The 26,927-nt window shown below is 40.2% G+C and overlaps 1 protein-coding gene across 2 annotated transcripts in view; it reads right to left on the bottom strand.

The window, feature by feature from the left end:
- nrxn3a (neurexin 3a) overlaps window positions 1-26,927 on the bottom strand; it is a 177,530-nt gene that overhangs the window by 117,369 nt on the left and 33,234 nt on the right. The window contains exons 3-4 of one of the 2 annotated variants that reach the window (XM_008291066.1): window positions 6,243-6,268; window positions 4,920-4,935 (exon numbers count right to left, since the gene is read on the bottom strand). The exons of the other annotated variant lie outside the window; for it this stretch is intronic. Of the exons in view, the coding sequence (XP_008289288.1) occupies window positions 4,920-4,935; window positions 6,243-6,268 (42 nt within the window). The remainder of the gene's footprint in view (window positions 1-4,919; window positions 4,936-6,242; window positions 6,269-26,927) is intronic. 2 annotated transcript variants of the gene reach the window in all.

The following is a 26,927-nucleotide window of genomic DNA, read 5'->3' on the forward strand; positions in this document are numbered from 1 at the left end:
GAGTTATTGTGTTGTTTAGGTGGTCCCTTTATTTTTTTGAGCAGTGCACTTACAAACAATTATTTGCGCAGTAATTTTTTAAACTGTAGCTACTTTGAAATAGTTCCAAGTATACATGATTGTTGTTTGTGACCAAGATGAATGCGTTTCAATTATTCCATCATAGCAAACTCAAAACTATCATGATATATATAGTCTTCATAGTCTTGTATGTAAAGTTTTGTTCACAGCTGTGTATATATCCAGAAGACCACTTTAAAAATCTGTTGTTTTTTCATGGTAACCTGGAAAACATCTAAAAATATAAAAACATTTAAAAACACAAACAATTTCTAACATTATTACCAAATATTTCAAAATGTGCTCTATGTCTCATAATCATAATCAGATTTAAACATTTGTGATTATGATAGTATGATCTCTGTTGTGCAAAAGGTCACATTCAAGTGGATTTGATCAACTCATCAGAAGCTTGTTCAAGTAAATTAACCACTGAAATATGGCAATGCCACCAGTTTCCAGCAGAACATTGTTCGCTTAGTAGCATTGTGATTGTGGGAGACATGGCATGAAACATGAAAATGTCAAAGTCGAAGAGTTATTGTCAGGCTTTCAGAGTTTTAAATCATGGCAAGACTAAGGTCAAAAACAACTTGATTAGTTGTATCAAAAACAGGATATGACAAAACATAAGTAAGCACGAAGATCAATAAAGTCGATGTATGAAGGAGCCATTAGGATTTTAATTAAACATAGAATTAGGTAAGTAAAGGACAGGACTCCAATCAACAGAAGTCCTGTCAAAAGAAAGCTGTCCAGGAGCATCTATAAAACTCAGGAGGGTAAACAAATGCTTGGGGTTGGCTGTGTTAACATGAAGACATTTTTCAGACAGCTGTGATTTGAATCAATTCAGCTGTCTACAGCATGCGCTGTACATGCAAAACTGTGACCCAAAGTTTTAGGCTTTAAGTCCACCTTTGTAAGTTTTGTGTGTCTAACAACAATAGTTGTGTATCAGATTCTGAGCAGGTGACCTACACTCAACGCTGTACCTCAAAGCCTCCTGTGAAGACACATAGACAGAGATTTGTCACTATGCTAAATGTCTTGCTCTTAGACTAGACTTTCAACTTTTCATTCACATTGTTATGCTGATATTATCGTTTGGAATTAAATATTTTGTATTAAATTTGAAATGAATGCAAAACAGAAGTATCTCCATATTGGTCTCATACATCTGGGACATCATTGTAAAAGAAAAAACTTAAATGATATAGGCTATACTAGTACTATATTTGCATATAAATTGCATGAAATGAAAGCTCAAGCAAATCTCTATTTTTGTCTCTCAGAGACAGCAATACACGTGAGGACACACACCAAAGAAATGATTATGTGCCCCAGTGAGTGCATTATGATCTCATACCTACTACATGATGGCCTCTGGTGCTCTGAAGGCAAAAAAAAAAACAAAAAAACAAAACAAAAAGGGAACTACAAAACTACGAGATAAAAAGATTACTGCAGGCACCAAATGAAACATGTGAAGGTAGATCGTGGTGCCTTACATACACGAATAGATACACATTTTAGATGTTTAGTCTCATGATATGAATAAAACCTGAGAATATTAAGTAAAAATTGGAAACGTATCCATGAGTTCAGAGAGGCTAAAGAGAAGGACATTTGATTGGCCTAAAGAGGTTCTAGCAAACCATTCAACTCCTCAGGAAGGGAAGGCCGGGCCCTGGCTGCATCCAGCCAGGGGGAGAACTGCTGACACAGACTGTGGATATTAGATCGTCTGCTAAGGAGGCAGAGTCTAAAGGCTCGGGGGAAGCCTTGCCCTTGTACGAGGTAGAGGTCGCTGTGATAGTCAAGGAAGTCCCCTTTGGCACGGCACCAGGTGTGGACAAGATTTAGCATTAGATACTGAAGGCTCTGAACAGTATTGGACTGTCTCAGCTGACAAGCCTCTTCAGTGTCATGTGGACAAGGGGACGGTGCCTGTGGAGCGGCAGGTCAGGGTAGTGGTTCCCGTTCTTAAAAGGGGGACTGGAGAGTATGTTCCTAATTATTCAGGTATCACACTACTCAGCCTGCCTTGGAAAGTTTGCTCCAGGGTGCTAAAAACAGGGCTCCATCATGGTGTGGAACAATGGAGCAGCTCTTTACCATTGCAGAGCTGCTGAGGGGCGTCATAGGAGTTCAGTCATACAGTTTGCGTGTCCTCTGAGTGGTCCTGTGGTCATTTATGTCTCTTTGATCCTGTTCATGACATTCATGGACAGAATCTCAAAGTGCAGCTTGAGTGAAGAGGTCCAATTTGGAAACCTCAGGATTGTGTCACTGCTTTATGCAGATGACATGGTTCTGTTGGCTTCATCACACTGCAACCTTTAGTGTTCTCTGGGGTGGTTTGCAGCTGAGAGTGAAGTGAGATTCCAGTTTTCAAATCTATCGTCATGAGCTCTGGAGTCAGCTAAAGTAGTTTTGGGAATCTGTTTAGAATGTCTACTGCATTCTAAACCTTGATAGGCAAGCAAGCAGGCTCATGAAATAATACCTTTTATTTTATCGCGATATCCTCCATGATAATTGCAGTATATCATAATATTTGTAGAATATACTTGGAATCCATTAAGAACGCCTACTGGAGAGACTCCATATCTCATCTGGCCTAAGAATGCATTGAGATCCCCCAGGAGGAAACAGAAAGCACTGCTGTGGAGAGGTGTGTCTGGAAAGGCTTCACTTGCTACCTTCCAGTGATATCTGGTTAACTGCAACATTGTCTTCCAGTATATACTAGATTTTGTATTAGTCTGGTTGTTTGCCTATCAAGGAAAATTGCACAGATATTATGTTTAATTTTTCGCAATATCCTTAGTGTTGATTGCAGAAGCTATATCATTTAACAATGACGTCTTTGCTGAATTGTGCAGCCCCACTGTATGTGATTTAGTATTATCCTCTGTAGTAAGGGCCGTGCATCTCTGAACTGTGAACAACATAATGGGTCACAGAATGTGGATGACAGATAAATATGAGAGGGATGTGCAGGAATAAAGAAAAGGGAAAAAAATAAATCTTCATCCCTCTACACTGAAAAGACTAATCTGAGGGGAGGCTTGTTGGTGCAGGAAGGCTGAAGGAGGCAGGAGAGACGGGACTGAAGGGGAGTAAGTCAGGTGGTGGTGGCGGCGGTGGTGGTGGGGGAAGGGGTGGAGATAACCATCAGTAATTTCAGCATGCTGGTGGATTTCCATTTGTTTGGTAGCTTGACCAATGGTGCGTTGGGATGTCTGCACCAAACAGCGGTGTGGAACTGAAACACAGAGAGGCAGGAGGGGGATGGAAGCACTGAGGCATTAGCTCCGAGAAAGAAAAGGAGGAGCTGCTGCCATTTTGATAGCGTCCACAGAGTGGAGACTGAGCTGTTCGGACAATGGCGTCTTCACACCCTCTCTCTCTCTGACACACGTGGATGCACTCACGCACACACACACACACACACACACACACACACACACACACACGCCTGAGGACTGATAAACTGATTGGTGTCAACTGATACAGGACGTCACCGGTTCAGACATTTTTGAGGGGGGTCATGTCTGGTCTCTTCTGCAAATACATCAACACTAACACCATGATTTGGTAATCCCACATAAGTAATGCATCAGACTGACCAGTACAGGCTAATGGCTCACAGACATGGATAGACACTGTACTTGAACTAAACTAACCACAAGAAGTTCCTCAGTAGAAAAATCCCATGAAGGTAAACTCTGATTTACTTTCATTACTAGCTACTGAAAGTTGTTGAAAAGGTTCAAGTGTTTAGAAAGGAGACACGTAAAGGTCACAGAACCAGTGCTTTAAGGAGCATAAACGGTTCCATTACTTCAGACTCATGGCATGCATCGTGCACAACAGTTATTTAACTGATGGTACACATTACTAATGCTCACAGTAATTCATGCAATAATTTACAGGATTTTTATGGACTAAGGACTTCAGAGGGGCTAGAAATCTAACCTAGCAGCTCTCTGACAGCAAGAAATAGCCCACTAATTGTCCTGCACATTTCTGCCTTCTTCAGGCTCACCAGTATCTGCATTACACTACATCACAAGTATGACACTCTTTAGAAAGAGCTGGCACTGATTCATAACTGCCACTGCTGCACTGTTGCAAAACTGCCATGTAAGCCATGCATGAGCTCATAGTGTGTATACTCTAGACATAGTTTGTATGGATCTACAATATGGATGAGGCGTGTTGGGATGTATATTTCTTATTTCTGTATACATATCTATATACACGTATACACTGCCAGAATAACTTTTGAAACATCACAGCAAAATATCTTGCTTTCCTTGCTTAGAAATTGTAAAATCTACTTTAAAGTATGTATAACCTGTTATGTCTATTATTATTATTATTATTATTGCTGTTATTGTTGTTGTTGTTATTACTTTCAGCATTGAATGTAGTTGTGTTTTTGCTCTTTCTGTTCAGTACTTCCTTTTGCCAAATTATGGACTTTAAAAATGTATTTATTCAATTTAATTTTGTGTTATTAATTTGTGACAAATTAAACCAGTCCTTCCTCTCATGTGTGTGTGTGTGTGTGTGTGTGTGTGTGTGTGTGTGTGTGTGTGTGTGCATGAGGCATCCATGCATACCCGTGTGTACATTCACATGTGCGCACCTTCCCACATATGCACAAATGAAATATGACCCCATCCGCTCTTACACACACACACACACACACACACACACACACACACACACACACCGAGCCATAATTCTCTGAAGCATGACAGCCAGCAAGGTTGGCTTCGTCCCTGCAGGCTTTTCATTTACTGCCCACCATAATGCCGCATCCTCAAACCCCCCCCACCCCAAACACACACTCCTCCCCTCCTTATTGGCTATTATCTGGGCTGTCGGAGCCTGTGTTGATACCTAATGAAGGGCCACGGTTGCCATTTCTCAGCTGACGGTCGTCATGGTTACGGCAGAATGTCGGGGGGGAGAGGCTGAGGTGGGGGTTTGTGAATGTATTAGAAAGAATAAGGAATAAAAGATGACGATGAGAGTTGGTTGAAAGCAAAATCAGATGTGATGTATTTGTTTTTACTGCTGATTCAAGAAACCAGACAAACCGTTTTCCTCCGATACACAACAGAACGGCTGGACTAGTTGAAAAGTCAGTGCAGACTTGAAACACAAGAATTCAATTTTTTTGTATTTAGCCAAAACCACCAACTTTCCTTTTCTTAATATAAAATACAATTTATCTCATCTCACCTTATCCCTAACCAGGCCTTTAATCCTCTGATCCATAACTGTGCTGGCAGATTTTAAAAGGCTTGCTATCTTTAAAAACTGTTAAAATTTCACTCGTTATCAGAGCGAGAAGCTGTAAAAACTGAAGAAAAAAAATGTTGGTGTTCTGTCAGAAAACCTACTCATGTCTGAGTTTAAAATTGTGATGTCATCAGTTATTACTTTCATATACATGCCTAAATTAAAAATGTGTCAAAAATAAACTGATCATTTTATCTGAACTGTTAAAAATAATGAAAATATTAATAAAATGTGGAACCACCACAGTTTTTTTTCCCATAGTACCGGTAACACCTTTTAACATTGCTTGTATTTTACAGTTTTTTTAAAGAAAACTAAGAGTGAAACATTTGAAGAGTTGTATAAAGGAATATCACTTTTAGGAGGCAGGGTTGGCTTTTGCTAGTTTTGCTTGTTTTTAATAATCTGGAATTGGATAATCTTTTCCTGTTTTGTTTCTTTGCTATAATTATTGCTCACTGAATGAACTTGGCAGGTTCACAGAGGCACTTTCTAATTCAATTCTGAAATTTCAGTCGGTGCCATGAGAATGCTCTTTTGTTCTGCCTTTCTCTTCCCCTTTTTTCCTCACTGTTATTCTTTTTTCTGTCTTTCTCTCTGCCACATTCTTCTTCATCTCTCTTGTAATAAACACATTTCTATGTGATCCCCGCAGCTCCTGTTTCACTGCCACTCACCATTTCTTTCTGATTTGTAATCATGCTTCACTGATGGACAGTTTGTCCTTTAACTCAAAGACATAATTGTGTTTTGAGAGAGACAGATGACACAAGGGCCAGATTAATCACAACACTAAACTCATTTCTGAAGGACAGTTGTAAGGTGGTGATTCCACACACTGTCTCCAAGCAGTAGTGCACATCTCCAACAATGAGATGTGGCAGGGCTAATACCGCATGCACACTGTGGCCTAATGAGAAGACACTTCAGTCAGGATGATGAGACGCCTGCCAGCCACCACACAAAACTGAACAGCAACAGGCTCTTTCACCGTGTGTTTGTGTGAAGCACGTCTGGGGTTTGAGGTTCTTGATGAATAAATCAGGCTTGTAAATAAAGCAATGTCTCAATAAGAGGATTGTTCTGAACATAATTACAGAAACTGAATTATTAACAATAAAAATATAAGAGGGTGTCCAACATACTGAAAGTCAGACTGATTTTTCAAACCAGCTTTTGTAGATCATATTTCCTCATCTCACCAGTACTCAAAGCAACACTCCTCTGTCAGCACTGCTGCTTTTGGTGTAGCTATGGCTTCTGTTCACACCACATCGATAATGTAGTACTTTATAGTACATGTATATATTGTCTGTTATTTTGGAAAATGTTCATGTCTGTAAAAAATGATTCTATTCTATTCTATTCTATTTTATTCTATTATATAACTCGACTGTTGACATGTCTCAAAGCTCAGATCAATCTGATGAATCTGTTAATAAGGAACTTCCTGTAAACACATTTAATGGCTATAATGCTATTTTGTCAATACACTAACCACCCAGCTTAAATTCTCAAAGACATACACACAAAAAAGGTAAACTGGCTGCCTCTTACATTTACTAAAGCATAACATGTACTTTAAAATATAATTTGATGTTTGCAGAATGACCACAATGAAAGTATTTGCATGATTTTCAACCACTTAACATTTATTAGATGTTTAGATGAACTGAATAAGCTCGTTTATATACAGCTTATGCAAGTAACCACAAAATAACTTGAATGTCCTTAAAAAATGATATTGATCCAAAACAAAGAAATGGTAGTTAACCATGTCTAAATATTATACATGATTTGTTAAGTTTTTTCAAGGAGTTCTTTGTGTGTATGTGTATTTTCCCATACCTTTATACGACCTATGAACACAGCATTAGCCAAAAAAAAAAAAAAAGCTAATGTCCCCCACAAAAATTACATTTTAAAATGGATTTCTGTCATACAGTTGGGAAAATTATTGTTATATTTTGATTAACTTAAAGGTGTAAATGGGAAAATCTGTTTTGTAAAATATGTAGAGAGCAGCTCACTATGGGCTGATTCAGGCCTTTTCCATATTTGTTGTGATGAATAGCATTTAGAGCTGTGTCTATTCAGCCTTTTTGTTGATCCCTTAATGTCACATTTTATGTATTTATGGTGTGATGGTTTGAAAAAAACATTAAGTGATTTTGGATCACAACAGGGAAGCACATCGCTCACACACATCTGCGAGGCACACACACACACACACACACACACACACACAACAGGCCTCGACAGGCCTTCCTTAGGCTAAGTGGCGTTAACCTCTTTCTCTCATGGGGCCCAGACAAAAGCCCCCAAGGAGGGCTAATAATCACATCGCTATCTACCCCTCCCCCTCTCCTTCCACCACAATACGGCAGCCCCAGTCCTCATGTCTGGCTTCTACAGCACTGCATCATCAAAACATAAAATGATCCCGTACCTTTTTGTTAAACAAGCATTATTTTTTTAAATGAAGATTCTGTGCAAATGACATTTAAAATAATAATAATAATTTAATTAAAAATTACATTTGGTTTCTCTGCCAAATATAATAAACTATACCTGATTCAATTAACTTTATCTAAAATTGTATTTGGGGAGAGGAAAAAGGACAAATGTTGCTTCTTTTTTTTTTTTTTTTTTTAAGTACAAAACTTTCATATGAAAGTCAGAAATAAACCCAATATTTGAGAGACAAGACATTCAAACAGCAATTAAAGAAGAAAATCCCAAAGGTGTTGGTGACTTTGCACATCTCTTCCTGTTGGAGGTGGATGCCAGCTGCTGTGGATGCACATCACAGCTGTTAGCTGCTGACTGGTGGACTGCTGATGAACTGATCCCAACATGACACCCTGCCTTATAATGCCGAGGCTTCAGGCAGTCCAGTCCCTCAGTCTGAAAACATCAATTCTTTCCTAGGCCTCTACAAACCATTTTCCAATTTCATAGAGTACATAACAACAATTAATACAAACACATTGCCATGAGCCAGGCTTCCATGCCTGTGGGAATTGTCCTTGCCCTCCAGCACTGTAATGAGTGTGTGGACCAGCCTACAGTAAGGACACAGGAAGTCTGTAGTCGTAGGAAACAGGGCCTCCTTGAATTCCTTGGTTGTTCAAGGAGGCCCGTCAGGATGGGACATGAAGAGGTTTGCGAGAAGGGAAGCTTTAGTGTGTTTTGGAAGGGCATTGAAAAAGATGTGATTGGTTCAGGACCTACCAATGAGTCAACCATCAGTAAAGGACTACACATAACATGGCAGCATGTTTCAACTTTGCAGAGGCCTTGCAGGAAAATATGCAAGCAAATGTAGGGATCACTCTGTAACGTGTGTGTAGCTGCATTATAGACAAGATGAAATTTGATACAATTCTAAAAGATTCCAGAATCCAATATTCACTAGATTTGTTGTTCTGCCATTTAAAGAGCCATTTGCTGCTTGTCTCATGCTGACTTGCAGAAAAGATTTCTCTGTTTCTATGCATTAAGATAATGTTTAGACACTCCTTAAGCGTATAAGATGAGCTGTAAATATTCTGTTCAGACTCTGGGATGGAGGTAGTTTTTAGCAATCTTGCTTTAATTTCATTTTCAGTTTACCAGCTTACGCGAAATGATGTGGTTTATAATTACATCCAGTACAGCTGTTGATATGAAGACTGGCTTTTCCATGCTGACATTAAGGAAACACTAAACTCTTAAAAAATGCTGCATCATGTAAACATCCAAGTTGCTGAAGAGACCAGATAAATAGATGTCACTGTCAGATTCAAGAGGCGTTATTATCTTAATATTAGATTTTTTGACGGTTGCTGGATGAATATAGCATTTAATGTCACCATCAACCATCATCATCATCATCGTCACCATGAAGTCCTCAGATTAAAACAAACAAAAAAATAAAATAAACAAAAACAGACAAACATGTCAGTGATATCCAATTATTGTTAATAGATAAGGTCAAGTTCAAGATTTAGTCCAGTTTAATCTCGGACTGTATGTAAGAGAAAGACAGTTTAGAGAAAGCTCAACCATCCATCATGTCCTCTGTGTGGTTTTTACAGAATCATGTGACCACGCTTTGTGACAAACCTTCACACAACTACCAAAGCTGTCATAGATCATTGATCATTCAACCAAACAACTAGGGCCACTCTTTTTCAGTTGGTATCATTAGAGCCAGATTTTCCTTAAGTCACAAGATTCACAGATTTGACACACACAAGGTTGATGCATTTAATCTCACATGTTAACACAAATCAAATATTTATCACCTGTGCTGTATGTGTGACAAACAGAGTGTGTAGGAAAAACTCATACTGCATAGGTGGTGGTGCGTGTTAAAAAAAAATGGATGATATATGAAGCCCATTGTGTGTATTGTCTGTTTCTGTTTGAATGTGTGTGTGTGTGTGTGTGTGTGTGTAGAAGGGCACTGAACAGCTGGGGGTGGAGGCAGTATTAAAGTGGGAGTCACTGATGTGTAACGCCACACATGCCTCGCCTTGATTGGCTCATTTTACCCCACCAGGATCTTTTTTTTCCCCACTATTCCCTATTTTCCTCTTGAAACAATGCTTTCGTTTCACCCCTTTGTTGTCTGTTTCTTTATTCCCTCCGCGAGCAGGAGGGATGGCAGAGAGGGAGGAATGAAGAGAGGAGGAGGAACAAAACGAGAGCGCAAGAAAACTAATTTAGTAAAAAAAAAAAAAAAAAATGGAGCTAAAGTGGTGAGGAGGTTTTTCTTTTTTTATCCAGATCTAGATACACATCGAAATTGTAAATGACTAAATATAATATGAGAAGTGACACAGCGTCTAAATATTGTAAAGTGGTAAAATGTCTCCACATGTTCACAACACTGACAGCTTTGAGTGTGTGCACCAAACAACTGTGACAGTTAAACCTGGCCAGCATGGAACCAGACACAGGGTCCCCATGGATGAGCTCAAAAAGGTGAGATGAGCCTTGTGAAGACTGCACACGATCATTTAAAGAACCAACAACATCGAACACAAGCTGGCAGCATAAATATTGATGGAGGGGACAATTTCATCAAGGCCCTGGCTCGTGGAGGTTCTGCATGAGGCCGAATTTATGAATTTATGACTGAAACTGCTAATCTAAGAAGGCGTTTGCATGGATCCCTGTTTTCTCTCACTTCCCCCAAGCTGAGCCCAGCATAGGCCCATCCTAGTGTTCAGCCTGACAGCCACAAACCCTCGTCTCCCAACCACGTCTCCACAGAATTACACTCCTATCAAACTAATGGGGCTCTCATTTACGTTTTGGAGAAATTTGTTTCCACATTTTCCTAACTCAGATTTTTCCTAACGCTAATTTTGGTGCTGAAACTTAATCAAGGAAGTGTCAAAGAAAACATTTTTAAAATTTAACAGTAAAATGAGAGAAAATTGCAAAAGTCTGAGGACAATTGTCCCACATGGAATGCAGACCTCATGTTGTGGATGAAAGTCATTGACGTATGCCTCCATGCTCCCCTCCTACCACCTAATATGACTTTTTCAAATAGGAAACCTTTCGTTCGATGAGAAAATACGGTCATTGCAAAATGGAATAATAAGTCAACCAGCCTTCTCTCCGATCCTGAATCGACTAGTCACCTACAGACTGTGAGCATTGGGCCAACCAGCTCCCCGTCTGCCCTGCAGATGATTAGACTGGGTCTGCTTTGCTTGCAACTACTTTTCAGTTTGTTATCCTTCCAGTCAATCATCCAGCTGCCAAACACTGAACCTGTTAGCACTCTTATCTGAACCTACCCTCTTCTCCAGAGCCACCTTTCAGGAAGGCCCAGAGGGAAAGTTTAGTTTTCCGATGACATTGTGCCTCTCAGCTGCCCAGAGCCTCGAGTCGGACCTATGTTGGTCCTCTAGTTTTGTTTGCCGATCTACCTACTAACTTCCAGCCTGCCTGTCGGTCTAACTAATCTCAGTCTGCACTTAAATCCTCTGCCCCACTTTTCCAACAACCCGCAATGACACTGCGTATATGTCTTCATAGTATCATTACAGGTTTAAGTCTTTAGACGATAATTTAAAAAAATCTACAGATCGATAGTAACGCAACTGTGCATTATTGAACATGAGAGGGGGAAAAAAAAGCAGGAGACAGAAAAGAAAGTAATGGGAAGAGGCAAGACAGGATGAAGGGAGGGCTGGGGGAGGTGAGAGTGCAGGATCTGGAGGGAAAGAGATAACAGCTCCCTCTCTTTCTCAGTTGTCATGTGAGTGGCGTGTCACAGTGAGCATCTGGCCGATAAAGATAGCAGGGCCCACCACGGTAATCTGCTCTGTACACAACACACACACATGCACTCAAATCCATGAAAACACACCTTATCAATGATCAAATTTAGTCAGGTGAGGTGTTCATCAAAACCGGTACACAATAAACCCCCACTATTCATCCAACAAAGCACCATTTGAGAAAATTAGCTCTGTACCTGTGTGTGTGTGTGTGTGTGTGTGTGTGGACATTTATATATATGGATGGAAATTACTGCAGGTAAATGCTAAATGGACTGCTCTTACATTGTGCTTTTCTACATTAACAGGCAAAATGATGCACAGTTTACTAACCACACACTGACACTGATGATAGCGGAGCTGCCATGCAGGGTGCTGGTTTGCCCATCAGGAACACTTTGGGGAGTGGAGTCCTGATCAACGACACCTCGGTTTGTGGACAGGAGCCTGCACTAGCTGCAGAATGAGTATGAGGAGGACACAGGGGACCAACACTGCTGCATCATAATGACAGCCTCTTATCAACCCCTTCCCAGTGCTGCATGATACAAAGTAAGGTATGAAGAATGATGCAGTCTTTTGGCACACCAGTAGCAGGGACTGAGAATACTGGTATCAGTTTATTTGTTCTTCATCTGTGATGGATAAGTGGCCGTCTTCACTTCATGCATACATACAGATTTTCCAGGCGTCTACTCAGAGCTGGTCCTGACCTCCCTGGAGCCCTGAGCAAAGTTTTTGTGACAATAATATCCCTTTTCCACCAAGAAGAACCAGGTGTTAGTTCGTTGCTGGTGCTAGTGCCAAGGATCAGGTGGTTCAGATCTCCTCCTAAGAGCCTGTTTGCTTTTCCATTGGCAAATAGCCAAGTTAGAGCCATGTCATTTCTTCACTGTAAAACGTAAGAACGTCACTGTATACGTAGCTGTAGCCATTTCTAGTCCCTGTAGTCTTTTTTCAGTTTCTTGAGTTTATTGAGGAGTTGGTCAAGGCTCCGCCTGTACGTGGCTGCAGCCATCTCCCACTGGATTTTTTCAAACACAGGCTTGGTCCGAGACGCTCCCTTCAATTTATTTTGGATTTCAGCTGCACACCACAGTGCCAGGAAGCACTGGGTCTGCTCCTCAGACCACTGCTGCTTGGATTTGGCATCCATATTTACCTATTTAGGTTGTCAAAGATGTAGCTACCTGCTCGGCTGTTGTTTTAAAAATGCCGGTTCTGTGTTTCCACCGGTCTCGTTGGTCATGATAACCCAGCCCCTGACGTACTCGGTTCTTAGCCCTGGCCCAGCAAAGAGTTGGTGCTTGCTAAGCATCAGTTTTGAGAACCTGGGGGAGGCGCTTAGGTGGAGGAAACACAAAGAACTGTTGCTAAGTCATGCTCTGGCTCTGAACTAGCACTGGAACCAGCTTGGTGGAAAAGGAGTATAAGTGGCCCGCTCATCTGATCCATTAATCACTGCAGCACAGTCGCAGCTGACACCTCAGTGCCCCCACTACAATCCAACCTTTTCAAACATACTTTGCTCCATCTGTTGGTCTAAGAACATGTTGATAATATTTCTAATATTTAATTAGATATTATAATATGCAGTTTTGCAAAGTTAATGTCCATCCATTGCTCTCCATCCTTTATTAGTCCAGAGTTGGAACTAAACGTTGACTAAGAGACGAAATGCTCATCGTAATGCCACTATACCCATATCATTTCTGGACTAGTTCTCACAGAGATCCCTTTTGGAAAGTGCTTCTTTTTTTCTGGCCTTTTTGCCTTTATTTGATAGAACAGTGAAGAGAGAGACAGGAAAGTGGGGGAGAAGAATAGGGGAAGGACATGCAGCAAAGGGTCATGAGCGGGACTCGAACTCACGACCGCTGCGTCGGGGACTTCAGCCCCTGTACATGGGACGCCAGCTCAACCAGGTGAGCTACCACGGCGCCTGGAAAGTGTTTCATTTTGGGCACACACATGTGAAACTATGGTAAGATGTGGCACAATTATTTTCTTTTTATAAAACATATTACCTCTTGGTGTTAAAAATAAATAATAAATAGTTGTATTTCATGCTCACTTGAACCAGACACAAAGTCTGAACAGCTTTGGGAGGGGCTGCAAGCAAGACACGGACAGACCAAGAGATGATCTGCCCAGTGAGGTGAGCGAGAATGACCGGACTAGAGAGAGAGATGCACTGCAAGCTACTACATTAACTTAAGATTACTGTTATCTGCTGGCATCAAACATGGAGAGAACAAAGTTTACCAAATTGCTTTTCCCACGGTTCACGCTCGTGGTGTTTTTTCCTCTTTTTGTGACCAGAAGAATAGTTCTTTTCATCCTCTCAACCCATTTGTAAACACTGACATCTACTTTGACAAAAGGGAAATGCAGCCCTGGCGTGTTTTTTAAGGCCCCACGCAACTCTGTATAGTCATCATATAATAATAATAATAACAATAATAATAATAATAATGATTCATGCTTTTTTGTGGGCCCTCTGGTGGGTCCAGGGGTCCTAAGCGGCACTCAGTCAGCTTATGTGTTGGCCTGGGTTTGTGTTTACTTGTGAAGTTTGGAGTGCCAAGTGTCCACATGCACAGTTTATCAGCTCAGCCAGGGGCTCTGGGAGCTATTCAGCATTTACAATAATATGTTGTTACACAATATGTGGTTACCTGCCATAACAATAATGAAAAAGGTGGTACAATAAGCCCAATTCACAGCACAAATGTTCAGGTGATAATGATGTGTGTAACTCTACCCCTAGTGCACTACAGCGAGTACTCAAACATATGCGATCCATTACACGTGCTAACTATGACAGACTCATACTGTACCCGTGGACTGAGATGGTACCAGCACCTACTGAAAGCACACTGTTTCCCAAAATTCTTCATTGGAACACACTGAAAATCCCAGAAAAATTACTGCAAGGACAAGGTCCAAGATTCTGGGACTCTGCAACTGGGCTAATTTACTTCTTTGGTCCATGTGCTTCAGTCAGCCTCAGTAGGCCAAGATACCCCCCGACACACATGTCCCCTACTATCTCCTCATTTGTGTCTACAAGCACTCACTGGAACCACCTCCTTTATCAAAAACACACACACACATACACATGAAAACAAATAAACTTAGCCCTTCTGCATGATAATATGAAGATAATGTCTGGAGGGCACGGGCCCCTGTCACTGCTCCTTGGCTGCAGGCTCTGACACTAGATGAAACCACTGATACAGTCCACAGAGGCCTCACTGAGGACAGAATAATGAGAGGAAAATGAAGCGGGGTGTGTTGTGATGACGACAGCTGAAACGGCAATGGAACGCACTGGAAAAATGGTAACCTAGGACGCAAGTAACACTAAGGAGATGGATTTGTTTGCATCATTGTAAATTCAGCAAATGTAAAAAAAAAAAAAAAAGTGAATTTAAAACAAAGGACGTTAATTGGACCCTGTTCTCAAAAGAAGTGAACAACCACAATAGAAAGCAATTAAATTTAAAGAACAGAAAAGTATCAGAACAAAACAAGGAATAGAACAAAACTGTATAAATATATAAGAATGACATTCGAGTACAAATGTCTATATTTTTTTTGGTTTTCTTAGACATCATGCAACCTAAACCTGACTCCCAAGATTTACCCTGAACCACCAGTCACAATTCAAATCCTCTGAGAGACAAACTAATCATTTGAGAGAGCACAAGGGTCAGGGAATAGTAGAAAAATAGTGGTCTATACAGCAGCTGTGCCAGACTGGAGAGGCATTATATAGGTGGTTTAACAGGGATGATGGTGCACATTTTCTCGGTGTGGACAGTTTCTCCAGTAGGACTGTAACATATCGTTGATCTCATGAAAAGTTACAGAAACAGGCAACAAGTGAAATAAAGTAGGATTCATGAGAGACATTCAAAGCCAGCACACTTTGTCACTTTCATACAGTTTGTGATCACAGCAATCCAGCATCTGAACATTAAGGGAGGAGGAGGTTTCTGGTCGCTGTCTGACAAGCACCTTTAATCGGGGAGTATACTGTCCCCTTACCACTAAAGCTGCAGCCCTCACACTCACAGTCTGGAGGAGCTGCACTGTTCATTTGGCAGCCAAACATCTGCTGCAGTTTTTGCAGTATATTTGACCATTTAGTTATTTTTGGCTAGAGTTCCCAGTTAACCAGGCGGAATCAGTGGCTGGTGGCAGGGAGTTGTCTGACCGCCTGTTCAGTCCAACAAATCAGGGATTTTTACACATTTAGCCTACTCAACATATAGAATTACACAAGCAGAAAAAAATATTGCCAGTGCCCATACCAGCACCAGAATGCTGCCTGTGAGTGTAAACAGAACAGTCTTCATACAGTGGTTGATGACTGAAGAGCTAGTAGCTAATCAATTCATCCATTATCTATACACCGCTTAATCCTCACTAGGGGGGGCTGGAGCCTATCCCTGGACAGGTCACCAGTCCATCACAGGGCCACACTTAGAGACAGACAACCAAGCACACTCACATTCACACCTACAGACAATTTAGAATCACCAATTAACCTCAACATGTTTATGGACTGTGTGAGGAAGCCGGAGAACCCGGAGAGAACCCACGCTGCACGGGGAGAACATGCAAACTCCACACAGAAAAGATCCCAGTGTCCTCACCAGGATGCGAACTGGCTACCTTCTTGCTGCGAGGCAACAGTGCTAACCACTGAGCCACCTTGCAGCCCACGACTAGCTAATGAATTTCACATTTACCCTTTAAAAACCAATGCAGTTGCTCCTGTCGCACAGCCATGGCTAGAAGTAAAGAGCACTCATACATATATTTTATATAACATCATTGTGATCCATAAATCACAAAATAAGAAAAAAAAAAACAGTGACTCATCATATATAAAATATGTCCAAGGGCCCAAAATGGGACAATAGTTACATAATAGAAATATTTTTCTCCTTCATTTTAAAAATTTGTTTCCATACTTTCTTTAAACTGCTCGGTTTTAGCACAGCCTGCAATTCAACCTAATTCAGCCACAAAGTGCTTGATTTTTTTGTCACATGACTCCTGGTTGAAGACAAGCCTCTATGGCTTATCTGTTGCACCAAGGATTGCAAAATTTATTAGGGTTTTTTTGTTTGTTTTTTAGTTTTTTACAAAATCCAGTTAAAGCAAATAATTTGGTTTTGGCTCATTTTAAAATGAGGTTCATAGAATAAAGTGATCTTGATGAAATGCCATCATTTTAAGCTTCATGTTTCATGTGTACAAGTCTGTAAATGTGAAATCTAATTGCGAGTGTAATTGTTGATTAGTAATTGTGGTAATTTTGGTGATTTGGTGATCAACCCTCCTTCTGCCCAATATTCACACCAAATACCAAATCTTCTAAATGCTGATTTTCTCTAATACTTACAAAATTAAATTTAAGAGGAAAAAATTGTAATTTGTGCTGTTAAAATCTTTACAATGAGTGTACATGACAGTGAGTATATTAGTAAATGTTCATCATATTTGACGTTATTTTTGGTAAACCACAATGTCTCATACGATTGCTTTTTGTTTTTTCTAATCAAACATGAGCCAGTGTCAGTGGGCAGTGGGCTGTACCGCCACATCCAGCCTGAGGGCACGTAGTCTGCATACTCAATATGACATGTGTCAGAGCAAACACACACATAAAAACACTTGGAGTGCAGTGCACTCAGCAAGGCAGGGAAGAGGGCTGACAGTGAATAAGATTCAGATAGTGAGTTACTTCCACACAGTTCCTGTGACAGCGCAGAGACCCAGAGCATGAAATACTGTACAAAGCTGGTTTAACTGTTTGCTGCAGCTGTTATGCTGCGCTGGGCAGCAATTTGACTTTGAAAAAAGACCAATATTGAACATAGGCCAGTTGATGGCTCTTTCCTGGGTTCTAAATGGGACTTTTTCTCACCTCTACCTACTCTTAGTTTGCACCATGTCAATGTGAAAACAGCCCAAAACTTTAGCGATCAGAAATAGTACTTGAGCACCAGCAGAAAAACACGACTGCTTTATTCTGCCAAACATGAAGTCAGCAAGGTTAAAAAGTTTAAAATGGTCTAAGTGTTTTGGAAAATAAGGAGTAATATTGTCTATATACACAGATTAAAACTCTAATCGATTAAATCTTAAATCTCTCTGTCAAACATGTGTCTGTTTGCACTCAGAGACACTTTATTAAGTATACTTATATGATGGATTTTGGATAGAGCTGAAGTGTCAATTTTTGGTTCACCATTACTGAAACCAAACAACAACAAAAAAAAAGTGTATCACAATTTTTTATTTGTTTTTTACTTTTGCAGAGGCCATATATATATATAGTTGAATTCTTTCTGTTAACCAGGCATTCATCAACCTCGTGGAATATACATCACAAAGACCTACAACAAGCAGAAAAACCCAGAGGTCCACTTTATTTACTTGCAATAAATTCATATTTTTTATTTGCAATAAATTTTGCAGATAAGAGTCAGGAACGGACCGTCTTCTCTTTGGTACAGTTCCAAGAAGGACACAGAGTGTGTGTGTGTTTCTATGTGAGTGCAGCTTTGGAACAGGTCCCGGGCTTGCCTACTTCCAGTTCTCATGTTCACGCCGTATTACCTCACTAACCGTGACACACACCCACAGCAGAGCAATACTAGAGGAGCTGAGGCCAAAACAGCACAGCTTTCTACCACCACACACACCAAACAGTGCTCCGTAACCTCGAGCATGCAGACAGCCTGAGCTAACACCACGGTCTACTAACCCGACACACACCAGGGCAGCAGGGCGTCTCTGTGTGTGTGTGAAAAGCAAATAGAAAATGAAATGAATTCTTCAATGCAGTTTTTACTGCTGTGTGTTATTTGTTGAACTTATTCATTTGAATGTGTTTTGGGAGTTTTTTTTATTATTATTATTTATAGCACATTCTTTTATCAATTGTCCTCGTAATATAGAAAGTCAAATGACCTCACCAGTGTAGTCAGTACCATTGCTGATTCTATTCATGTCCCTGGTACAGCGTAAACGGACTGAAAGGACAGCGATGAAACATATACAAATATAGACATTTAACCAATTCGATTACATTTAATCTCTAGCTCATATTTCCAACATTTGATGGAGTGTGCATGCATCGGGATTTTGAAGAAACAGCTATAAAACTGTAAAGGTACAGAAGTGCTATAATGCTCATTTGAAAACTAATTAAAGATTAAAATCCAAACACATTCCCCTGCCAATACACATTATGTCATTACATATTCTAATCACAGGGTTAACCATTTCTTCCTTACCCAATCACTCCTGGTAGTTTAATGCTTCCTTCAAGTTGAACTCATTTATAGATAATCAACCATTCAGTATGATCAAAAAGTCACAAATAATCTATAACAAACACATATTAACCTGCAAATCTATACAGAATATTCTTTGCACATTCACGTGATTCGTTCACACTGAAGCCATGTCCGTGCTCTCACACCTCCAACAGGAAAAAAAGCAACTCTTTCAGAAAGCAGCCAATAAACTCAGGAGAGAGCAGAAATCCCAGCCCCCTGAGGAAAGCTTTTCACTAGAATGAGAAGAAAACACTGCCAGCGACGGGACAACAACATAAAGGCATTAGACAAGGCATTTGTTTTCAATCCCTGAAAGGAATGGAGAAATATGCTGCATATTTTCAACATATTAGCATGTTTTCTTTTTTTCCCCTTCTTCTTTTTTTTATTATATATATATAATGTTTGCAGATTTGAAATCTGGAAACCTACCTGAAACTACTTATATGCAATAAATGTTAACTGCACAGTAAAAGAAACAAAACAAACAAACTGCAGTGTTGCTGCGTAGATGGTGGTTATAAAAATACTTGTTTCAGTGAAAGAATAACAGCTATTCATTATGGTACAACTTCCCATTTAAGTTATGAGGTCCAGTATGTAGGGGGCCTGGTTGCCTTTGTTCTTCACCTAGTGGTTACAGCTGCATTAATCACTATTTGTATGTGAATAAATAATGTATAAAGTGAAATGTCACTCATAGTGATGAGTCCACATACAAATATTAGGAATTCTGCAGGTCTACAGAGACATTTGAGGATTTTTCAGTCCCCAAAATTTGCCCTCATTGTCAAAAGCAACAAGCAACTTTTTTCTGTATCAAGACAAAATCTATCAGGGACGTCGGTGAGTCATTTAGCAGCTAAAGAGCTGGATATTTTTCTCAGGTGAAGACAAAAACAGAACTAAAAAGACAGTGAATTTTGGCCACAAACATGACTTTAAAATGAAGCTCACATTGCTCTGTATCTGCTGGATGTGCCACATTGCACCATTTTTGTACTTGTATTGCATCATGTACTTCCACCCAGTGAGAACAGTACTTTCCTTTGCTCATAAAAGGTCAGCTGTCAGGAAAAATTTAAACCTAGGTTGTTTTCTTTTTTTCAAGTGTTTATACAAATGACTAATGCTGCTTCAAATCTAGCCATGAAACTCTTATTAAGATTTGGCATTACACAGCAAAATGTTTTAGAAGTCCTCAAAGACAGAGGACAGATATACTGATCACACTGTGATTCGATAATGACCTCTGGAAAAATAAGCCTTTGCAGCTTTTCAGGCATCAAAGCCAGTGGCTCAGTGTAATAAGCATTCTGCATGAGACATAATGGACTTCTCTTATCTGACATTAGAAATGGTAAAAAGCTTAGTGGGCCCAGTTCACAGCCCTGAGGTATGTCAAAAAAAGAAAAAAAAAAGCAATCTCATTTCTTATTACAGTACACAGCACAAATGTTTTTCACTCATCTTCCTCTCAGGGAATTTGCATTCATTTCAAAGGCTAACGGGACTATTTAGTGGGCTGAATTATGCTGACGGGGAATTACATGAGATGGAGTAATCTAGGAGCAAGATCAATCAGTGATAGGCATTCACCTCTTCCGTATGTTCAGCCAGCCTGATGTGGTGTGCATATCCGCTTAGCCTTCCTCCTGATCTGATAACACCAACACTTTAATTTGCCGAGCCATAATGTTGAAAGATTGGAGGTCACCTTCAACACTGAAAAACTGCTTTTCTGTTTTTTTTCTTTATTTTACAATTTTATAAAGTCATAATTCCTCTCTGGGGTCGAATGTGTTTTATGGCAGCCAGTCAGACTTTAAGGATATCAGAGAGTACGGCAAAGCTGAAGCGTTTCTCTCTTCCAAAAGTCCAGTATTTGTCTGTCATAGCTTTATGATTGCTGCAGTTATGGCCGAGTAAAAGCAATCGGATGATCGTTGAAGCTCAGCCATGTGGAACAATGCAAAAGCTGAAAACGATAGGGAAGGCACAGTCTGACTGTCAAGCATGGAGCAAAGAAGAATATGTATGCAAACCTTATTTTGGCGCTCTGTCAGGTCTCTCTTTGCTCACCACACCCTCGCAGGAATGAATTATAGCTGAATGCCATCAGTACATGTTTCTTTGTCACACAGAAATAACTCATTCTGTCATATCTTTACTAATACAACTTGTGTGATACTGACACACGGTCGCCTGGGTAACATTCAGTTATCTATCCAGGCAAATATAGCAGCCATGTTGGAAAAAAAAAACAACATCCACTCTGTACTGGAAACACAAGGGGCCCATCTTTGTGCAGAATACTGTAATCCAATACAGCACTCATCAAACTGGGGAGTGTTACATAATTCCACACTGCTTATCCAATGAGCCTCCCAGCAGATACATAATAGATGCTGAGCAAATATGTGAATCAACTATGGGACGATAATGAATCCATTTCTTGGAGCACATCAAAGCCTTACAATGTAAAGCTGCCACAGCCAGCAAATGCAATGTGAATACACACCGCAAGGTTGGCGAGATTACTGCACAGAAGACACTGGAAGGTGGTCAGGAAAAGATGAAAAGTCATAATGACACAAACATGATGACATGACATGAGAACATTTCTCTCTCAGTTTCAACAATGTGGAAATCTGTGCTGTGCAAAGTGGTTTAACGAAGACTTTTTCCACATTGCAGCAACATTATTGGCCAAAAATCACCACAGAGAGCGAAAACGCTTGTGTACCAAAACACCTTTCTCATTTCCTTTGCTTAATAGTTTCACATCTAAACTAAAACGTCCATAAAAACAAAACTCTACTGCGATGGTTTACCGTGACTGATAGCAATCTGGGTTTTAAACAGTCTTCCTTCTTATTTTTTTAAGTACCTCAAGAAACAGACAGCAGCAGGATCCATATGAAGGAGAGTTACACAAGTTTACACAAGTTAGAGAAAAAGGTAACTTCATTAATTTCTTAAAACTGTAAATTATCCCTGACATGGAGACAGATTTAAAATTTTCTACATAGCAGCCGTCCTCAGGCTGAGTTCTGAGCTCCATCATAGCTGTCGGAATATTTTTGCTTTAGTCTTGGTATAGTAGTAGCTTGAAATAAAATCACGCATGGACAGAATTTTTATTAAATGTGGCTATTAATTTCTTGAACAGCTTGGTAAGCTTTTGCTATTATGTATTGTCTGTTACTTTATGTACTGTTTAATCTCATGTGTTTGACAAATATCACAGTGTATATACGTGTATCTATATCATGGGTGTGTCTGAATAAAGCTGTGAGGTGACTTATGTCTGTTGTGACAGAATGCCATCAGATTATCAGACTGATGACTAGGGTTGTGTCTTGTTTGATTCTTTGAATTTCAGGGTGTTACTACAGTAAAATTCTGCTTTTATATTAATACATAGGTAATATTAATCTAATACCATCATGAGAGACATGTTTCTAAATAGTTTTACTAACATAGTACATGTTCTTGATAATACAGATATAGTTTTCCTTCAGGGAACATTTTCACCATAGTATGGTATTAGTACTTGGCTATCAAGAAAAACAAATACTGAGTAACTACAAAAAGTGATGTACTTTTAAGCAGTAAGAATACACAGCCACAGTCTGACTGCACATCCATTTTGAGGAAAATGTCGATATACATACTAGCAGATTTGTTGCGTGAACTAAGTCTCTCCTGGTGTGTGACAGAAGTAGCAGCATGTTGCTGCAGGTACAGTAAAATGTTGCTAGAAAGACATTAAAGTTACTTCAGTCGGTTGTAACGATAACTGAAACTTTGGAGTTGAAAGTGTTTTGTGGATGTGGATATTTGTGACATCACATAATATCAAACTTAAAAATACATAAATACAGTGACTAGACTGGACTCTTTCTTTATGCTGCTCTCTAAAAACTCAACACAAAAGATCACTTCTTTAACCAGGTTAACCAGGATTCAGTGCTGTGTAGTATGTACTGACTGAGGGCCATTAAAAGCCCATTAAAACACCAGCTTACTCTCAGAGATACTCTGGCTGTACAAAGCCTAACAAACAGAGGAGGGCAGATGATCAAGCAAGAAAGAGCAAGCAGGTGACCGCTACAAGTGGAGCTCTGGAAAAAGGCACAGTGAAAAAGAAACATTTATGAAGAAAATTCAAATTTTTCATTGTGAGTAATTGCAAGTTTTGATGCTGTATAAGTGCAACATTCCTACAAATGAAATTTACACATACACACAGTTATGTTAACTCTCTGGGTGTTTTAAACATGGAAGGTCCTTTGTTTCTGTATTTTTCTATCCGTCTCTCAAAGTAGAAATGAATACACACCATTAAACCAGCAGTTTAAAAAGACAAACACATAAACAGTATACAGCACATGCCACAACTGTAGACTGTTGGAATATGCGGGAAGTTTTAGAACAGCCTGAATTTTTTGAATGCTTCACCTGCAAGAATGGTAAGAGGGGAAAAAAAAGTCTGAACTCCAAGGTAGATACTTCTGAGCATCAGCGTGGGCCTCAGTGCTGCTGTATTAAACTTGGAAAAGCCCTCTCAATGTCCTTGTCCACTAGCAGTCATCTATGTGCCATCTCCATTAACAATGTAGATTTTGTTATCTAAACAAACATTACAAATTTCCCATTTTTCTATTTCCAGCATGTTTATAGAACTGGAGTAGTGTCCAGTAACTGCTGTTAGTTGACAGTCCAGTGCATTCAGAGGTAACATCACCACTGAAGCTGTCAGATCCTGTAATGCAGTAGAAACAGAAAGGCTAGAAGGACTGATTATTGGAGCGTCTCATGTTCACCCCACATTAGCACTGGTTCCAACGTCCTGCAGTTGAAGGTCGTCTTTTGAAAGTCCCTTACTACTCATAGATATTCTGTTTTCCGGTCCAGACTGTCAGGTAAGATGGGGTTCTTGTTTCTCACCTCTAAAGGTACTCCTGCATGGGGTGGTTTGTTCTCAGAAGGCTGCCACACATTCAGGAATTTATAACATATGCCACATTAGTATATGGTGTATATTTGCAATTAAGAGAAGCTGAGAACAGTGCTAGTTTTTACATCTACATTTGCAGGTTTCTCTGTCAAGACCAACAATAACACAAGGTCCTCTGGAAGTCTGTGAGGAGCAGGAAATCAGTGTGACATTTACCAAACATGAGTGCCACTATCTTGTAGTATAGTTCTAACCACCCACAAGGATGCTTTGACGTTTGTAGTTGAGTTTTTACCATGAGCAATACACTTAATGTGTTAACCAGCTTCATGAGGTTATCACCTGGAACTGATTCCAGTTAACAGGTGAGCCTTGATAAAAGTTTATTTGTAGAGTTTCTTTCATTTTGAATGTGTTTAAAGCTCTCAGTGGTGTTGTGCTGAGGCAGTGTTGTCATACAGCAAATACTGTTATCGGTCCATTATAGCAAGATCCACTCCGCTAAGTACTGAGAGACAAAAGTTTTTACTTTCAGACATGAACGTCAGTCAGTTTGGAAAATTCTCAAAAAGTATCAAACACTGATGAAACTGGTTCTGTAGAGGATCGTCCAGCAGAGGCCTTCATTAGAGTTAACAGTCTCAGAAATCAACACCTATCAGCAGCTCAGATTAGATCCCAAATCTATGCTTCCAGAGTTCAAGAAGCAGACACATCTCAACATTTACTGTTGGGAGGAAACAATGTGAATCAAGCCTTCATGGTGGAGCTGCTACAAAGACACCACTACTGAGGGATACCAAGGAAAAGAAGTTTGGACCAAGAAACCCAAGGAGCAGACATCAGACCAGTGGAAATCTAGACATTGGTTTGATGGGTCCAAATTTGAGACCTTTTTGGTTCCAATTGCTGTGTCTCTTTAAGGGGGTGAAAAGTTAAATAAATCCAAATGCGTGATTTCATGGCTTTGACGTCTTCAGGTTTGTTCTACACTGCTGAACATAGTAAAAGGAAAAAGCCGTAAAGGAGCACGTGTCCAAACTTTTCACTGGTACTGTACATACTGTTTACACCCTTTCTGAATGCACATCATGTCGGCCTCAGCCAGTGTGTTCTGCCGTATTCAGAACAGTTTTGAGAAGTGGGTCATAGTAGCAGTCACACTGTGTCTTTTGTCTTTAGAGCGCCATGTGGCCTTGCCTCCATTGTTTACACGTGGGAGCTGCTGTTGCTGCAACAGAGCACAGGGCTGGCTCCAGGAGGAAGATGGGCACGAGGATGAAGAGCAGAAATCGAGTGCTGCTCAACAATATAAGCCTTTTCTGCCTTCCATCAATATAGGAATGAAAGATCTTTCCTCAATAAAATGGATGAGTTAGCTGCGCTGACGAGGAACGAGTGTGTACTGGAACTATAGTGTGTGTGCTTTATGGAGACATGGTTGAATGGACTCATTCCCGATTCACCCGTAAGTTTGGATGGCTTCCAGTTGTTCCAGATAGACGGGCAAGTAAGGGAGAGTGGTAAGAGAAAAGGAAAATAGACTGTGGTGTCTGTGATAGGTTGTGTAACCCTTGTCACAAGTGTTGTTATGCTGTTACCATGTGACCTTACTATCTAACCCGAGAGTTAGAGTTCTCACATGCTGTTGTGATCAAGGTTCATGTGTGTGACCTCGTCAACACACCCCCAGGATCTCCTCTTCATCTCTGGAAGCTTTAACCATGCATCTCTGGCTTCTGCCTTCAAGCTTCCCTTAGGCCTGTGCAGACCTTTCTGAGGTGGTCCAGCATATCTCCAGCATCTGGAGAGAGTAGCAGTTTGGACATCCTATATTGTGCTACACAACCTTCAGGAATCTAATGACTCCAGACCATTAGCTTTATCACTGCATCTGATAAAGACAAAGAGAGGTTTGGTTTTGCATGTCCGCATCCTCTGATGACCTCTATAATAGATCTGCTGCAGTTTGCCTTTCACACATCAGCATGCTGTTATCTACCTCCCCCTCAGATCCCTCTCCAACCTCAAAACCACCTGGGACTATCATGACTTCTCCATTTTGGAATCATACAACAGTTACTGCTTAGGTACACTGTGGAATGACACCAACAGACCAGACTATGTGAAATTACCAGACTGTGTATCAGACACAGCGTCTTGAAGCACCGGGGCTCTGCAGAGGACTGTCCTGGCTCCATTTCTGTTCCCCTACACATCCGACATCACCTCCCAACTCTGTCATCTCCAGATGTCTTGGATACAGAAGATTTTTGCTAATTCCAAGGTTGGTGGGTAGATCCCTGGCCACTCCGCAAGTCACTGCACCCAATCTGTTACCACTAGTGGGTGAATAGGCGAATGGGATGGTTTTGAGTAGCACTAAGGTCCTTTCCTTATGTACAGGAGGGTGGAATAAGATTAAGGATGACAAAGCAGCAACCACTGACTGACTGTTGTAGACTTAGACTGCAATCAAGGTTACCAATTTCTGAATTTCATCTTTGATAGATTCAACTGTATGATCATTTTGAGTTTTAAGATGTATGTGGACTGTTTTGTATTGACAAGTGTTTATGTTTTTCTTTTGTCTTCTCCATTAGGTTTGTGAGGGTGGGCCAAATAACAGAACATCTCTGTATGATGCAAATAAGTTTACCAGCACTCCAAACCAAAATGTTCATTCGGCTGAATCAACATCTCAATAAAATGGAACATTAGACCCTTCATGAAGAACACAGTCTGTCTATATTACAGTAGATTCATTTTAGCTAGCTGTACCTAATAAACTGGCAACTGGAAGTATATTTGATCCAACCATATTTTTGAAAACTGCCACCAAGACATTAAAAAGAGAGTGATATTATCCATTTTACTGTCTGATGTTAAATGTGGTCAACATTTGAGTAGGGAGAAAGACAGATCGAGAGAAAA

Source organism: Stegastes partitus, unplaced genomic scaffold, assembly GCF_000690725.1.
Source record: "Stegastes partitus isolate 25-593 unplaced genomic scaffold, Stegastes_partitus-1.0.2 Scaffold713, whole genome shotgun sequence".
Lineage (NCBI taxonomy): Eukaryota > Metazoa > Chordata > Actinopteri > Pomacentridae > Stegastes > Stegastes partitus.